The sequence below is a fragment of the Aphis gossypii genome, chromosome 2 (genome assembly GCF_020184175.1).
Source record: "Aphis gossypii isolate Hap1 chromosome 2, ASM2018417v2, whole genome shotgun sequence".
NCBI classification, from domain to species: domain Eukaryota; kingdom Metazoa; phylum Arthropoda; class Insecta; order Hemiptera; family Aphididae; genus Aphis; species Aphis gossypii.
In genome coordinates this window covers 22,718,800-22,738,783 of record NC_065531.1, presented here as the reverse complement: position 1 = coordinate 22,738,783, position 19,984 = coordinate 22,718,800, and the positions used below count along the sequence as shown (strand labels likewise).

At 33.3% G+C, this 19,984-nt stretch overlaps 1 protein-coding gene across 7 annotated transcripts in view; it reads right to left on the bottom strand.

Annotated features, from left to right (window-relative positions):
- Positions 1 to 19,984, bottom strand: part of LOC114124360 (protein Shroom) — a 165,957-nt gene that overhangs the window by 31,979 nt on the left and 113,994 nt on the right. For all 7 annotated transcript variants that reach the window (XM_050201364.1, XM_050201363.1, XM_050201366.1 and 4 more), the window contains 3 exons: positions 18,891 to 19,230; positions 18,687 to 18,769; positions 16,645 to 17,652 (listed from right to left, as the gene is read on the bottom strand). In XM_050201364.1, the coding sequence (XP_050057321.1) occupies positions 16,645 to 17,652; positions 18,687 to 18,769; positions 18,891 to 19,230 (1,431 nt within the window). The remainder of the gene's footprint in view (positions 1 to 16,644; positions 17,653 to 18,686; positions 18,770 to 18,890; positions 19,231 to 19,984) is intronic.

The window sequence follows — 19,984 nt, the reverse complement described above, 5'->3', positions numbered from 1 at the left end:
TCTATACATTTTCATATCATTATATAGGACTAGGTATACGTCAAACTAAAAAAAAAGACAAAATTTGCTTTTAGTAAAAATTAAAAAACCAAACGTGGTGTGGCGTGGAAGCAGAGGTCAGCAGTTGTCTTGGGCGTGCACTATGAAACGCATAAATAATATCAGCCCGTACACGTCGTTATAATTAAATGAGCCAAGATAACGACTACGGCCACGATATGATATACCACCGCCATCCAGCCGGGTGCGTATAATTTATAGTTTGATACTTAAAAAAATAGTAATAATAGTAATGTAGTAAAAAAATATCGGAAACCCGTAGGTGGGCGCGTGTAAAGTGCAATAATTCTCGGAACGATTTTTAACTAGCGTAATTTTTGACATGGGAAATTTTTTTCAGTATTTTTATCAGCTATTAATGTTTATTACGATTACGTATAATATAATATTATATTATAGTCGGACACGGAAACTAGTTCTTCTTCTAGTTGACAAAAATGAAGTTAGTTTTTGAGAAATAGGTTCATGCGAATATGTGACACTGATGTCATCACTTACATTGCAACCTCAATTGCAACAGATTTCTCGGTCGAGGGTCGTACACAGTGGAAAAGCACTGTGATACGTAGAGGGCAGCCTTAATTTAGCGTGAGGTCCTCTTGTTTCGTCACAGAAACACTAGCTCATTCAACCAAAATTACAAATAAAATACAATTAGGTATATTATTTTTTAATAACAATTTTTTATTTCTGTTCATCACCGCTCTTTCCCCTCTCGAAATAAATTTAGGTATCGAGTATCGTTTTACGGCTTCTACGGGTGTATACAATTACCATTATAATTATATAGCATAATAATATGTATGCAAGTCCAATACGACAATTCGCATTAACATCGACGATAAGCAGTTACATCTAAATATGTATTTTGACACTATTAACGAGAGATATGATTTCGACGAAGACGCCTGTGATGATATTATTATATTAGGTACTATATCCAGTGAGTGTGTATAAATTGGTACAAGATAAAAAGTGCACATGTCAGGTCAATTATTATCTTGTATGTTCGTATTATTGTAACAGTGCAGGAGAACAAAAACAACAATTTTCAAGAACTTAATTATTAAAGTCCACACAGTGCAATCAATAGTAGGAAGCCAAAATAATTTTTAATTTATCTATTTATTTGTATTGAACACATGACACAGTGAAATTTTATTATTTAATCACTGGAAGGCTCAGCTATTGGTAATTGAAGCAAAATATATGGGTAGAAAATAGATTTTTGATAATAACAGTTATCGATTCATAACAATTAGAAACGGAAACCATTACTAAATTAGAAACATTATAATATGGGAAATAAACACTTGCGTTTATATTTATAAATACATACAAAGAACCTAAAAGAATATGTTTTCCATTATCGTACAGTACACAACTCCTCAATGGATAAAATGCATAATTCTTAAATCTCATAAAGCATAGACATAAAGCGTGATATACCTACTGATAAATAATAATATGTAATAATTTCATTTTTCAACGAGATAATAATAGCTTATAATTATGATTTAAGTGTTTTTTGCTTACAATATATATAAAATCTTAATTAATTTTAATCACTTGCGTCAAGGAGAAAAAACAACGTTATTCAAATAAAATTTAAGGTTTTCTGCGAAACCCGTTCATACGTTTCGACAGCTGTTAAGTTTATCAAGAAGTTTTACTTCTAAAAATAATATTACCGATAATACATTGGACTACGAGATTGTACAGTTTACAGTTATAACTATCGTTATTCATTTTATTATATCTTTTTTGAGTATGATGAATGATATTTTTTTTAACATTTACGATTTAACAATTAATTTTTGTTGACATCATCGAACGAGAATTTATACACACGTACTCGGCCACTCTTGATAGTTTGCGATCATCATCATCGACGTTTAAAATAAAAAATGAAATATTATTCGATAAAAATATAATTCGTTAACCACTCGTAACATTTAAACTTCAAAGTACAAACAACGGAATCGCAATCATTAAAAGATTGTACAATTAATGATAAAAAAAAAAAAAAATTATCACGCTTAGAAACATCCAAGTGCTTCCAATAGATATTTAAGCTAATGTGTAATAGCTAAAGCCTAAAATAAATTATTCATTAGCACCAACTAAACTATCGATTGTCACACATCCTCCGCCCCCCCCCCAAAAAAAAAAGAATTTGATGGACATTTACCGGTAAGTTTAGGTTAACAGTCGACTTATTAATCCAATGGACAATAACTAATTACGTTTAAAATTAAAAATATATACGGTGCGTAGACGGGGCGCCACGGTAACTTTACGAGTAACGTCGAATTTGGAAAATAATACCGCACGACTGTTCGTGTCAACATACCTTTTAATCCGAAACTTGTTTCCGCTTCCGAACACCATGATTAATATTATATGCGACGGAGTCGTTCTCAAAGGCTCGGATGTTTTCCAGATCCAAAACGCCGAACACACATTACACACGCGTACAGAATAATATGAGCGGACGCGCAATATTTTCACAACACTCGCACAGATCGATTTTAAAAGCACGACGGACCGACAACAACCGGTTGAACACCGCGAGGGATAAAAAACTGAAACGAAACGTACGCGCAACGAGAACTTGGTCACACACTTCGGTTAGTACCGGTACCGCAGTCGGACGACGACTGAAACAGTAAACACTGCTGAACGCCGAGCTCTGCTGCCGCCCGCCCGCTACACCCGCCCGACGATCGGGGCCCCGCCACACCATCATCGTAGTAGTAAGTATAGCGCGCGCACCATAGTAATAGTAGTAGAAGTAGTAGTAGTAGTAAATAGTAAATACTCACACAAGTAGTAGTAGTAGTAGTAATAAGTTTATCGTTTACAGTTGTAATCCGGTTGGCTTTTAATCGTTGTTTCGTTACATCGATCGACATTTAAACGACTTTTCGCACAAACGCGAGATTGACCGAAAATTCACGGGCGCGACAGACGACAGTGCGGCCAATCCGCAAGACGAACGAGTTCGCAATAACACCCGTCGTTAGGTGGGGGAGGGGGGTGCGACGGCTTAAGTCAGCTCGTGCTTTTTTTTCGTTTACGCCTAAAACCGTTCCCGTTCACAATATACGCGTAGAGCACCTCTTGTACGTGACTTTTTTTATATAATTCATATTATTATATTTACAATAAATTAATTCCGTCTCCCGTTCGGTCAAATAATAATACATAATGTTAATGTTATAAAATATTGTATTATATTATTAGACACGACGGGCTTATTTATTCGTATGCCACAACCGAGAAATTAGGTATACTATAATATTATACAAACAGCACCTGCCGCCCTATATACGATGCACATACCTCGCGACAAAAAAAAAAAAAAATTCAAACGGTTTTTGTGTCGTCCTGGCTATAAGTTTTTTTCCAAACACTGCTAGTGTACGAACATCGACGACGTATATTATTATTATTATATCATAGTTTTTTACCCGTACAAAACGTGGACGTACAGGATATGTGTACATTACCGTTTGACACCTTAATAATAACGTCGATTAACTCGTATTAGAATATACTCCCTTTCATATTTTGAGTTATAAATAAATATGAACGTCGTCGTTTTTTTTTCGCAGCCGAGACTTATGATTTATGATAAACGGAGAAAGTTATTTTTTGAAAATTAATATATGTTTTACACGATTCGCGAAGTCATATTACTCATATTATATTGTTTGTAATGTACGGATAATCGCGAATATAAGTAAATAATAATTAGCCAAGTCTGCAAATCGTATACGGACTCGAATAAGCAACGTACATAATATTATTAGTATTCGAATAACGCAATAATAGAATAAATCAGGTTTTCAAACAATCGCCGAAATAAACACCGGAGATTTAAGAGAGTAGATTCAAACAATTTAATCTCATTACGTAATTATTATAATATTTCAATTAAATTAAGCATTTTAAGTAATTGGGCAATACGACATATTTTCGAAAACGTTAGCTGTCCAACAACGGGTGCAATAAAACGATCAACAAATATTATTCTAACGATTACCTACTTAAAATATAATAAAATGCCATAATTAATAACTGTTCACGGTGAACTTTGATTATTATTATTATTATTATTATATTACTTGCATGATTGCACGCTGTTGAAATAACGATTCAATCAATTCATAATGCCAAACTATAATCGCGAAAAATGTTTTTTTTTTTTAATATTTAAATTAATATTGTATGCTTTATTATAATAATTGTAAATTATAAATATTATTGATACTGTATAATGCAATAAATGAAGTAATAAATATCATAGTATTTAATAAATCGTGTAATATTAAACCGATATTTTTATGAATTTTTATTTTATAAATAAATCCCGGAAGATTATATGGTAATAATTAAATTAATAATTATTTATGAGTAATATATTATCGTGTTATGTATATAGCATAATAAAAATAACCTTCTATACACGCGTAAGTAACGCGTTTATTTAAAAACATTTAAAAAAAGAAGGTTATTTAACATAATAAAATTCAATCACCGTAATTATCTATATGTATACGCGTTGCTTAATTAAGAGCCGTTTGTACAAAAGTAGACATTCCACATATTTCTGTGCACTTAACCTTCTACCTATATACATTTTTATACATATAGTGGTTCGGTTTTCGTCAGTCAGTTTTTTATATTATACTGCAGCATTAGTGTTAAAACTAAGTTTCGTAAAAAATTTGTTTTAAAATTTAATGACACGAATTAAATGAAAGAAAACTGGTACCCTTAAGCAACGTATGTGGTGCGATTAGACAGGTTAAAGTCAACCTGAAGATTGGTGTTAAACATACATGGATTATTATAAAGATATACATTTTATACATTTTTATTCGTGAAATTTAAAAAACTGTTTACCTCTTTTCTTACCATTTACACCACATAAACGCCTATCTCTATAGAAAACATATGAATATGTGTTGATACGATATAATGCAATATTATATTTTATAGGTGTGTTGTTAAAAAACGAAACTTTCAACTTTTTTGATTCCATATCAATACAGATTTTCAAGAAAATTACATGAATATAATTTACTATTTAGGTACTCTTATATACATATTATTAATTATATTTTACTGTTATTTTATATTGTATACCAATTATACCATCCTTATCAATATAGGGCAAAATTTTGATAACGAATTATAGACGAATAAATAATCTTTGATTAACTACAATTAAGTATTAACAACAGATTAGACGACGATGATTTTAATATTTTAACACACGACAGAAATTTAAAACATAATAATATACCTTAATTTTATATTTAATTTACATATTAATATGTTATTATGTATGAAAGAATATGCGGTTTATACGAAAAGTAAATAATAGACGGAAGACTTCAATATCCGCTATGGAAATTACTGTAATCGAAATCAAAGTCAACATGTTGGGAGGATGAAATCATGGCGGTAGGTCTTTTCGTTATTTCAAAAACTTGCAATAAGAGGAATATAAGTAGAACCCTGAATAGCAAGTAAGCTGTCCAAGTATATATTTACATGTAAAGCAGGGTTTGTTTTGGTGTACGAAGAAAACGAAAACGTTTCGTCGATGCGGAGAAAGTGCTGCAGGTACGTACGAAGCTATCATATTATAAAAGTACCAACAATAATAATAATAAATGAAATTATTTGACGGTCAAAAACGTAATCACGCAATGCCCTCGAGTTACAATCGTACACACACACACACACATTAAAATACAATATATATGCATATATATATATACATAATATAATATGTAACGTAAAGCGTAATCTATATATATATAAATAGATTATATCCTGCAGGAAAGGCAATCGAATTGTACGTACAGCGAGGTATAGAATCTTCAGACATTATCTACTACTACCACTATATTATGCTATTACTATTTACTACTACACACTGTTTCACTCCGGACGAAAGGGTATATACGCTGGCAGTGACGATCGACGATCGTGATGTACACATATATTATTTTATATAGGTGTCTACAGCCAACGCCGACCACAGGTCTACGCGCGTAATAATTCATATTAATGACCGTTCGACCGCTGACGTTATTATCGCATGTTCCTTCACTATACGCGCGCGAGTGTATAATATTATAATATACATAACAATAATAATGATAATAATCTGTGCGGCTATACATTATGTGTATGAATGTGTACCTATACCGACGACTCTGGAGACCTGCAGATAGACATTATATATTATTATTATTATTATTTAGAGTTGCAGTGCGGGATCGGAGAAAAAATATAGTACAATGATTAATAGCGTGAATCTAAATCGTATTTTTTCCATATATCTATGTATCATATATGTATGTGTGTACGTGTAATATAATTGAAAACGTAATTTTTTCGATTAACGTACTAAGTCAGTTCGTTTTTATGTATTAAATGACATGTTGATTGGCCGACCATATAATATCTATAATTTTATGGTTTGTTTAATTCGGCTGGTGTCATCGTTGTATGCAGTCGATTTGTAATGATTGTATTATCTACATGAAACTATTTGTTTCATGGTAAGTATCCTGACAGGGAAAAATTGACTGTTGGGAATCGAGGTAATAGCGTGTGATGGCGATATAGTATCCTGTGTTGTCTTTCGGCTCGATTTGGTAAACTCATAAATATATCATTGATAAAAATAATGATATATACGAGATTTAAGTGTATTTTTAGTCAATGATAATAATGGTAATAATAATATGATGTACACGTCATGCAAACATCGCACAATCTCGTTGAAGGACGGGCGTGTGTTTAAAAAACCCGAACTTAGTTTTCAAATATCGTAGGTCGCAACCGGTTTATCTACGATACCTAAAATACTACGCAAACAAGTGTATAATATACTTAATATTTATATAATTATATATATATATATTATATCGGTTACCGTATAGATTCAAAAGGTTTGAGAACACGCTATCAATCACTCACGTGGCGAATTTATTGAGAGAAAATAAAAAAAAGTGATGCCAAAACGAAACGTAGTACCTACTTACACTCAGCGGAGACGTAAATAGCTATTCTATGTAGCGATTGCTTCATGTAAAAGTGGGGGGTGGATACTCTAATGATCCCAGACTCATTTATAATTTGTAAATGATTGTGTGCTTTTATGAATTGTGGTTGTGACACTATTGTCACTATTGCATTATCACAGATATTATTCTCCTCAATAAGTTGTAAAACAATAATTACAAAACAATAGTTTTTTTTTCGCACACAACTATTTTTTGTTAAAAAAAAAAAAAAATACAGAATGTTTCACATGAGCGTCACAATCGAAGCAGCATATATTTTGTTGATCATTGCATGATTTCGTTTGTTTGGTACCGTTATCATAACATAATATCCAGTGACCAGTATAAAATATAAATTAATAATTATTCAAAATTTAATTTTTACGTAAGTATTTATTGTACAGCTACAGCAGCTATACGTACTAGACTACTAAGGTCTAAGATTGTATAATAAAAAATTACTGAGATCAATACAACATGTTACAACCAACGACTAACCATACACACTACAAAATATTCAACATATTGTTTGGAGATTATTTTATTCAAGTAAGTACAGTATAGCATGGACTAATATAAATCAGCGTCTAAGGTAGGTGTGTACCTTATAGGCCTATACTTGAAGTTTTTACATGTCAAATTATTTTTCCAAAAGCTTGCAAATATAAGAAAAAAAATCACCGGAACAACAACAACAACATTGGGCTTAAAGAGTATATAATATAAAGACTCAATAGATACGCAGAATTTCACCGGGCATAATATTATAATAATAATATGACATTCAGGACGTGTTTAATAATATGAAGCCGTACGGCGTACATAACACTACTCACTACCTACATACCACATAAATGTACAATACTTTATATATACATATATAACAGTTTTCACACGTGGTTTTTATGCTAATGACGACGACGATGACACCAGACACACACACACTACAGCTATATGTAGTCATCAGTCAATGCACATGCACGTTTTATACACATTATGTAAAGGCACACTCCACAGGTTGGCGTTATATATTGTTAATAAACGACTTTATACAATTTATTATAAGTATACGCGAGTGCGTACATATAAGTAGAAAAATTTCGGATAGGCGGCGGCGTGGGAGTATATAAAATATTAAAGCCATACATCATATAATGCGACGGTGATGAATAGTCGTCATATTATGCGGGCGGGTGTACATAATATTATATATATATTATAATGAAGACGGAATAACGCGGGCCACAAACGGCTGCTGCAGCTGTACACAAGTGTATTACATTATTAAATTATACTGTGCCTACTGCCTACAAGTACCTCCTATAAGTAGATAATATTATAATAACATGTAGGCGTGCTGAATGACCAGCACTGCGACGTCATGCTAGAATAAATCCCTTCTCTCTCTGTTACACTACTATAATATCGTCGTTTATTGATCCGAATTCAAAGGCGGACCTTTAGTTACGGATAAAGGGGCGGTTGGGCGGCATTTACTTTCGTCGTAGCAAACTATCAACACGCGAATCATGACTATTTCCCTCCCACAAACCGTATAATATAGTCTTTTAGTCGATACAATTGCAGTACAACAATTGAATACAAAACACGGGTTTCGCAGTTCTATAATAAGAGCTGTTAAAATGCTTAAAAGTTATGTCAGTTGTGTATAAATGTGCGTCAGTTATGGTTATAAGTTATAACTAATATAACTAAATGTATAATATACTATCGCTAAAAACATAGTCGGACGATATTATTCAGTAGGATGTTTAATTTTTTTCATGACTAGTAATAAATCTGCAGCGTGCGAGAAATGTGCAGTCATTAAGTTAAAAAAAATACAGTAGGTACCTATATACCTATACAGTGAAAAACGCAATATAACAGTAAACGGTTTCGGGGTATAGTCGCAAAATTTGCATGATGCGCGTAACTTCTATAAAATAATATATTATATATTGCTATAAAATTGTTCATTGTCTGCTGCGCCATCTTATCAAATAAAATATTATAAAAACTCGAAAAGTCGTATAATAATCGTTTTTGTGACCCACGCATGAATCATAATAGGTATTATATGTAAGTACTCGCAATACCTACGTTTTTATAGACTACAGAAACTATATAAACAGCATAATTTTATATTATATTTCATTATGTCGATTTTGTTTAATCAAACGAAAACGATAAAAAGTTACAGAGGGTGCCGTACCTACGTGATATTCCGTGTTCATATACAATGGCATTTAATATATTACAAACTTCGGTGCAGTAACAAAAGAAACAGTTAAAAAAATTGTTTTTCTTGGACGACTCCTGTCCAGACACATGAGTAGTATGTATTTGGGGTTTCTGATTCCATTTTTTACAGGGAGATAAAAAAAGTGAAGCGGCATTACAATAAATACAGTCAAAAATCCGTCGTCTTTTCGTTTTTGTATATTACTATAACATATGCGCTCTAGTGCGCGCGTGTGTGCGCATAGTTTTTTGACGGATGATTTAATTATCGTCATACACATTACACACACGCATTAGAACTTTATGTATTTCAATGTAGCAAGGGCGTATAATAGTCGTATAGATTAGATGAAGCGGTGACGAATAGGTGGTATTATATTATATTATACACACAATAAACGTAAAGTAATTAACATGTAAGTCGGTCGATTAATAACCAGTGTCGTAAGAACCACACGGTGCATATATAATATATGTAATATGTATATAACACACTGGTATCCAGACAAGTTCTTCCCCGCGAGACCGAAAATGGCGAACATTGAGTAATTCTGGTTTAAAATAAAGTACACTATAAAAATTTACGAGTATATTAAAAACTAAAAGTCATTGTTACGCGTGATAATCGGTTTCGGGGTGTGTCTGTTACCCCCAAAACACTACATCACTAAATATTTTTATTTCATTGTTAAATCTCTAACATTATATACTGCGAAATCTTGAAATTAAAACTCATTTTCAGTCATAGTTTGTATTTTTATTTTTTTTTTTGAACAATGCAGCTCATTCCACAGTCTCAATATTGTTCTCAACATGCCATTGTGAAAATTTATATTCCATGATAAATGCGATCAGATTAAAAAAAGTAGAATGAAGATAGCAATTGTTTGTGTTTAATCAAACTTACTAAATACACACTCGCTGTTTAAAAATTACCCAATGTAATAAAAGTATAAACAGTTTAAAAAATATATAATGAAATGGGTGAGGAAGTTTTAAATATTTTTTTATAATTAATATAATATTTGTATTTTCTTTTAAGAAATCTCACTCTTCTAATCTCCTGCTATTAGTTCGAAAAAATGTTTGTAGTCATGAACAACATATTATATTATATTGCTAAGTGAAATTATTTTGTTATTGCACTGTATAGAAGACTTTTAGTTACGAGAGCTTATTAGTTATTATACTATATTCGGGCAACCGCGAGGTCCGCGACAATCCGTATGGAAATTGAAAGATGCGAATTCAACCACGGTAGATACAGACGAAATCCCGTTACATGGTTATTCCGGGAGCAGAGATGAAGAAGTAAAAAAGTCTTTCTGGCATAATAAAGTACCTGTGCGTTATTTACGTCCGCGAGCGTCGCATCGTATAATATTATGCAGACGATATCTATTGAAATGCGTCTCAGGCGCATTCGACTGTCGCGCCGAACACGAGCGGAATCGTGTCGGAAACCAAGCTAACATACTTTTTTTCTGATTGTCACCATATATAATAACATTATTATTTTAATATTCAGTCTTATCGTCGTCGGTCGTGCGATACAACGACGGTTTAACACTATAGGTACTAGGTTCATACCTATACATATATTATTTTGTGTATAATATTATGATGGTGGTACAGCAGAAGACGTGCTCTAGTTGTTATTACGGCGTGACATTTTTTTACTTATTTTATGTCTTTTTCGAAAAAAATATTCTTAACTATACTAACATATTGACACAGCAGTTGAGCAACAATGACTACATATATATTTATACAGGGTGATTCGCCGAGCATGATGCTCACACACTCGTTGTAGGTATTATATTTATATTTAAAAATTAATTTTCGTATTCAAATTCTGATTTTTGCAGTGATTATATTTAGAATACTTAAAAACTATAGTTCCAAAATTACTAGATTTATAATAAAAGAAAATAAATTGCATGGCATGACATGCTATCGGTGAATCATTCGGTATATTAGATTGTATGGATCTGCCGTACTTTTACGTCGCATAATATTATATACATATATATATCCTATATAATACGACATAATACACTATATTAGTCTATAATAGCCGACTACAGTGTATTGTATACCAATAAAGACTGTATACGAGACGACGGCGCCATCGCGTGCGTATAAATAATATATTTATGTGCACGGCGCGGATGGTCGCGGGCAGATCTACTTTCTATATGCGTGTATTTGTGCGTGCACACACACACAAACAGATATATTATGTATGTACTAATAATATTATATCGTCGATAATAATATATAACGATGCTGTGAGTGCAAATCCAGTTTCGATAGACGTTACGTGAAGTCCGCGCCATTATACTACGACGGCGAGGTTGCAGCCTGCACGCTACCCCATCACCTCTGCACTTTTCTCCGCAGAAACGCCGCCTACGCCGATCCAGGTTGTTTATATATTATTATATAGGTACAGTAAAAACATATATAGTGTTTAGTTCTTCGAATAAAAAACAAATATTGCAGCGTACAGGCTGCGGTGTAACTACGCGTTTGTATTCCAGATATGATCATCGTCGTATGATTAAAAAACTACTCGTCGCGACGATTAAAATACTAAGTGTAGGAGAACGCCGACGAACGCGTTATCGGTTTCACGTCAGTTCGAAGTGGCGCTTTATCATGTTATATTATAAATGGGTACATTATCGTATATTATACATTCGCTACTAGTAAAACGAGATTTCGGTTAAAGTCTCTACGGGTACAGTCTTGTCGCGTGTACGACAAAATGATGATAAACGTGGGCGTGTGCCGTGCACGGCTATGAGATACAATATTATTATTCTCGCACGGCGTCTCCTCTATATACTACAACAATATTTATATCATTATACTCATCCACCCAACGCCATCCACACACACACTTATTTAAAACATCATTTACACACGCGTATGAGTACACACGAGTATATTATGTACACGATACAGGCACAGCTGTGAGTTGTGACACTCTCACTCGATTCGCGTCTTCGCGACACTTTCACCCTTTTTGTTGTTGCCGTACATTATATTATATTATACACACACATACACACATATGCGCACGAGAGCGCGTTATCCATTATACGCACAAACGAAATAGGTACCTATAATAAAATACCTGTATCCATCTTATTATACGTATATACATTGCAAATATAATAATGGGTCGTCGAGCGGCGAGTCACTGCGGAGATGCGTAATCCTTACGCGACCGCCGAAGGATATACAAACATGTGAGTGTTAAATAGAATAAGAATAAGAAGAAAATATAATAAACGGAAATATAATGAAAAGAAAAAAAGCAATTTACCAACTGTTAGTGCACCGCGTATTGCGTATATATATATAAACACATAATATATTATAATACACGAGCTCGTTGTGAAATTCGATACTTGGTTCATTGTGCCCATTTAATTGAATTTGTCCGGATCGAAATTAAATACAAAAACTTGCACACTCGCACACGAACGTGGACGTGACAATGGCGACTTTTCCACGAATACACGCAGATTGTCGCTGATAACGACGCGGCGCCGACACATTATCGTCCATTGTCACGACGACAGTACAAAATAATATTCAAGTATATAAATCCTCGACATCCGCGGTAGTAAACCAAGTCGATTATAAAAAACATAGCCATCAAAATATAAATAGGTAAAACTATTTCGTCGTACTATCCGTGGCACTTTCCACTTTCCGTTTCTTTTATTTTCTTCTAGACCTCGCACTAGATCGATCCTTACGATACGTAGCGCGAGTGTAATATACACAAAATTCGTCGGTCCTACACAGGTCTTATCTATAGTGCCTATATATTTATGATGAAATCCATTATCCTACATTGTACTGCAGCAGTAGTCGTGTCTTCGTTATAATGCGTGTAGTAATGTTATTATATTATGGTGGACAGTATTATTCTCAGGACAACTCAGAGAAATTCCACGATATCGGTGTAACTACATGATACGTATGATATTATTATGGTGACAAAAATCAGAACTGAAAGCGTAAATCTATTAGATTATAACGGAAATGAAGTGAGCTTTAAAGTATATATACCTACATTATAAGTTATAACTTATAATATTAAAAATATATTATTTACACCCAGTTCAGTCAATATACCTGAAATCGTCTCCGATTGCAACTCGCAGGGTTGACATAAAATTTTTTTTTTGCGCCCTATATTTGGATAACCATAAACATGATAATTGAGTATCTACTGTTTAGTAGCTTAATTATTTATAAAAACATATAAGTGAATTTGACAATTAATAAAACTGATCCATGGACGTGAAAAAAACACGTCATGAAAGTCTGACACTCCCGCGCCGCGGGTACACTCAAATACAATATAACATACGACATGAGCATGACGACCGCGGTAACCCAATACGTCGTTTTCGTTGTACATACGCGAACGGAACACGTATCGGACACGCGACGACTATCACTTTCTAGTTTTGACATTGAGCCTAACCCTCACGAGCACGTCATCCAGTGCTTTCGTTTAGCCACGGTACTCTGCTACTAATGAGGACCCATGCGTCCGCCGATGGCTGCTTTTTCGCGTATCTATTAATAATATATATATATATAATAAACATTGTTATAATGTTGTGTTGAGATAATACTATATGACTCGTATACATCGCCGTCGTCCGTACATATATTGTACCTATAGTGAGCTGTCATTTGGATACCGTATCGTAGACGAGATCGATAAGCGGATCGACAGCCGGTACACTGGAGCAACCAGTGGTACGTAATTGACATTCCGCAACGTCATCACACGCGCTGGGAGACATCATGTTTTTTTTCGATTATAATTTTCTATTTTTCTGTTTAATTTTTAGCTATTGGTCTTATTGTGACCAACTTAAACTTCTTTTCTTTTGACCACTGCCATCATCTCATTCCAGCGGTCCATAAGTTTTTATTTTTAAGATGTTAGAAGCCATTAAGGTCTTACTGCTCCTATCAGGTTCCTTTAAGGATTTTTGCAGTTGTGTGCTTCTTCAATTGTTGCTGCGTACTATCTACCTACAGATTTGAGCTTTCTAGCCATCGCGTTGTCGCTGTCTTCCTATAAAGGAGTATTTTCATTTTGTTTAATGCTTATCTCATTGACAATCTTTATCTTGTTATATATATACTCTGGACCATTCATGTTTTTTAAGATAAGATATTTTGAAATATTTGATCCATTGAGGATCCTCTTAATATATCTTTTTATTCTTCTTTATATAGTACTGCCTGTTTCTTTCCACGTTGTGATCTTTATAACATAATACTATATACGTAACATCGTTTATGACCACCACAAGTTTCCAAATCTTCGAGAGCTTTGAGAGTATAATGCGCATCGTATATGAGATATAAATATAATTTATTGACTCATGGTAATGTCCGTATAATTCCAGGTATATGTTACGTACGGGCTATACTCGAGTTTAGAAAAACACACATATACGTACGCATATAAACGCGCTCGTTAATTAGTTTTTTACGCGTATACAATGCAACGATAATGATGTGCGATGGAAAACGCGGACCAGTGTATTGTGTATTTACGATTTTATTATGTTAACGAACCGGAACAGCTTTCTTGTACGGTTTATTATGTTATTATTGTTATCCGCGATGGCGGCGACTCTACTGCTGATCGATCGGTTTTCAACGCGACAAATATTATATGATCATCGTTGCGGTAATGTTATCATATCCTGGTTTTGATGAAGAGACTACCGGAGTATATTATAATGTTTGTCGTGCTGATAGACCGATAACAATACGCCGCGGGCACGTAAAAGTGGATGTGCCGCACACACACTGTGACAAGATCCTATATATAATAATAGGAGTATACAGCACAATGCGCGAGCGTCATAATAATATCGACATTACTCGACATCTTTAAATCACAAACAACCCAATTCGAACGAAAGTATATTATTATTATGTACAAACAACACAGTGGCACAGTGATTTGATATATTATTTTTTTCGTTTAGTCTGACGCGCAAATTGTAAAGACGTTTTTAAAGTAAAACAAAACGTTATTATTATTATTGTTATATTACACGTACTGTGGCCTCAAAAACTAAATCATTATTGTTGCGTTTAGATCGAGAATAATAATACAACAATAACGATCAAATAATGATTAATGTGTGTTAATTCGTCATTGTTTTTACTATACAAAAACACCGTTAAATTATTATTATAGTCTATGAAATCGTTTTGATAATATTTATTATTTGTTACGACAGTTTTTATTTTTTTTTCTATAGGCAATATCATCATAGTTATTAAAATGATCATGTAAGTCACTTACATATCTAATCAAATCCGAAATCGATGATTAGGGCCAAGGGGAGAAAACACTAATATTTTTCCTTGACCTGAATTACTGATAGGCGATTTCGGGTGCAGTCAAATCGAATATTTGCAGAAGTAATCGGCCGGCATATTTAAGAAAATTAAAAACATCAACAATAACAATAATACTATGGTTATTTTATTATACTTGGTTTGCTAGAAAACACGCTAGAAACACTACACAAGCGCGCCTAATAAAAACGATATAGGCCAACTGTAATGCATGCAAGTCTAGCGGTAACTAGCGAAGTAGATAATTTATACAAAATAATATTTATCACATGGTTATAAATTCTTGAGTAATTGAGTCCCTATATAATATATTATATTTATTTTAATCCATTCACCGATGTAAGAAACACTGTTTGAACATTTTATGTACAAATGGATTAAAAAAGAATTAAGCTTAAACGAAATTCGCGAACAGATGTTTTTGATTTTATAGGTATTTGATATCCAGCTATACTTGTTCAGTAAATAGAAACGGTAAAAAAACAAGTATAATAAATAAACCTATAATCCTATTTTTTTTTTTTTTTTGGATTATATATTAGTATTCAATTATTGTAAAAACAATTCTGGCAAATACCCATTTCAATTTACGACAATTTTTTCCTGTCTTTATTTAACCTGTCTTGCTACCATATAATCTTAATATATATTATAATGTTGGTTTTGGCGAAAATGATAAATACTATATTTTTCATTCATAAAGTAGGACACATGCTATAACTCACAGAACAGTCGTTCAAGACGTCAAGCAATCGGCTCATAATAATAACCATAATAATTTATCAAATAAATATCTATTATAGCTTAATTTTCAAAATGTACTCACTGTTGGTAGAGAGTCGGTGGACAGCTGGGCTCGAGAGACGGCGGAAATACGCCTGATGACTTGAGAGGCCCGACGACTGCAACATTCTTAGCGGCAGATGGAGACCTGGCAATGGCAGCCGCAGCCTTTTTATCCATGTCCCTGGCAATTTTTAAAGGCGTACATATCTGATGTTTGACCACGTTGCTCTGGACCGTGGTAATTGTCGCGCTGAAAGCAGGCGGTTTGACAGTGGACATGACCACTTGTTGTTTGGGTACCGCGGAACCACCGGCACCCTGGAACACGGATTTCCGGGCCGAGAACTCAGACTTGCAGTAGTCTTTGTTGGGTATGGTGAGTTTGTTGCGACGGACGCTCGACGAACGACCAAATTCCTTGACGTTGTTGTGCGGAAACTGTAGTGGTTTATCGTCCGTTGTCGTCGCGCTTGTCAGTAATGGCGTTGGAGGTGGTGGCAGCTGTGGTGGCTGCAGCAGTTCAATAGCAAACGATTTTACCGGTGTCTGCGGCACTGCTTTGTGACTGTCGTATATGTAAGACAGCGATTTTGATTTTTCGCTCATCGCATTATGCTGGTGCTGATATTGGTGGCCGTTCAGGTGATAATTATTGTTGGGGAACAATCCAGCTGATACGCCACCGCAGCCGGCATTAAAGTCTCTACTAAGAAGCACGTCTTCGACGGCGCTAAAACTGCTCTCTAGTCTCTTCTCTTTGCCGTTGCGTAGGAACTTGTCATTCCTCAGTGACTCGGGTTTCGGCCAGATAGCTTCCGGTGGCGGTGGAGGCAACGGTTCATCCGATACAAACATTTGCTCGTCATCGTCAACCACCGGCGGCGGTGGAGGTAGGTCCGGACTAGGCTCACGTTTCGCTTGGGGTGTCTGCTGCCGAGCGACCTGTTTCTTCTTAGGTGGCAGCTCAGGAACCCAATCATCGATCGATATCGACGGTCCAAGTACCATAGGCCCGAGCATTGCTGTTGACAACGAACCACAGCTAGAACTAAACAGCATATAAGAACAAGCGATTAGTATTACATATAATTATACACTTTTTTAAAACATAGATATTTATTTTGTTTTTTAGTAATATAAACATTTTTTAAACAACCTGCTTTTAGAATAAATATTTATTTATTTTTATGAATAGTGACTACAATGATGATTCATTACTTTTATTACTTTTATTGGAAAACCAGTTATGGTTATGTACATACAAAAAATTGGCAGTTAACCAGGTATATTCTATTACCAAATAAATATGATAATAAATTATCGATTCATGTTTGAAAATTATTAACATTAAAAATGAATTAAATTAATAAATTGTCATATAATATAATTATTAGTACCTAATTGATTTGCCAAATCTTGGCACCTTATTTTATTAAAGATTGTTTTATATTTCTTATCGATTAAAACATAAAAAAAAACAAGTAGGTTAAGTAAATTTAAAATATGGTTCTATAATTTTTCTATATTTTTATGGAGTCAAATTTATTTAATTTCATGAATTTTAAATAATAAATTAATGAGTAATTATTATGAATAAAAATTAACGATAAATTTAAAACCAATTGAATAAACAAGAGAATCTTTTAGTTGGTTTTTCAAAACTTATGAAATCATAAATTGTTTCAAATAGCTAAAAAGTTATAAATTAATATAATAATTTTAACATAGTAATATATTTAATTTTCAGAAGAATTAAAAAGTGCGAAAATGCTGTACAAATTTATTTAGTTTTTTAAAATTCTTTATAAATATAATATATTTAAATGAACACAAATGTTCTTAAGGGGTTTAGTATAGGCAACTTTACTAATATCTATGAATAATACAGTTTAAGGGGCAAATTATACTTTTTTAAATTATGTTTTTATAATTTATATTTGTATTTTATAATTACAATATTTTTTTTTAATTGGAGCATTTGATTTTTACGTCTACGCGCACAAGAATTTTATAGATATTAATTTTATAAAAAAAAATCATAAAGTATGAGTCTGATGTTTGTAACTCCATAGTGTTATATACCTTCTAAGCGGGTTGTTTTTATTCAGTTCTTTGGTGTTGGCTGTGCTTGCTTCTTCGACTGAACTGTCATCTTTTGAACAATCCTGAGAACATAAAGTAAAACGAAAAAACGATTACAACTATAACTTATAACTTCGCAGTGTTAACCCCGTGTCCAAAATTTAACCGAACGGTCGCCTAAGAAAATGCTAGGAAACAACTCACATCGTTCCAAGTGGCCGGAGTGTCATATTCAGACGAAATGGACGAACGCCTGGACAGCGGAGTGGGCAACCTTGGGCGGCAAGGTATCGGTGGAGGCCTAGGCGGCGGTGGTGACAGCTGTGGTTCAGACCTCCAAGACGATCCGGGCTGGTGCCTTTCGTAAAACGACAACAAGGCCCGTTTTTGTATGGCCCTCAACGAATGGTCCGCCACTCTATGCTTCTTTTCCGGGTCAAAGTATGTGAACTTGTTGGGCGTTTGCTGTATCTGTTGTTGCTGTTGCTGTTGCTGCTTTTCTAGTTCGTTGATTCGTTCGGCTACCGTCAGTGCTGGCGGAGATCTGAAAACCAATTAAAAATGTTTAGTTAATATTCGTCTACACAGTTGTATTACACGTATCATGCACTATGTATATACTAGTATATTATAAGCATTTAACGTTTTATATAAAATAATAATAATGAAATATATTAACATATAAAACAAAAATTATTTGAAAAATATAATAAAAATGTTAATAATTTAATTCTTAATTAAATTAATAATTTTGAGCTTTTCGACTTCAAAATAGTGAATTTAAGTAATATTACCCTATTTTTTAAAGGGAAAAATGTTTATTTAGGAGATTGCAGTTTCTATGATTTTCAGGTAAAAATTTTAAAAGGTTATAAAAATAGGAGTTTAAATTTGGCCAATTATATATGATAATAATAATAAATAAAAATATGAATTCTAATGTTTTTATGTATTAGAAATTAGAATACAGTGACGAATACAATTTTCTAATACTGTTTTTTGGAAATCAACTAAACTGCGCATATTTTTATTATTATGAATTTTGATTTTTAATATTTTAAGTATATATAATAATAATAGATTTTAAACACCTCTAGTGATTTTTAAACCAAATTTTTTACGAAACGTATCGTATTTGTGTTTGAAGAATAAAGATTAAGTAACCAATAATCAACATGACTTTTTAACGCGTTTGATATTTTGCCAAAGTGAGATAATTAAAATAGTACGATAGCAATATGCTTATAATATTATTATAATAGTACGAGAAAAGTATAATAGTTTGGAGAAAGCTTGCG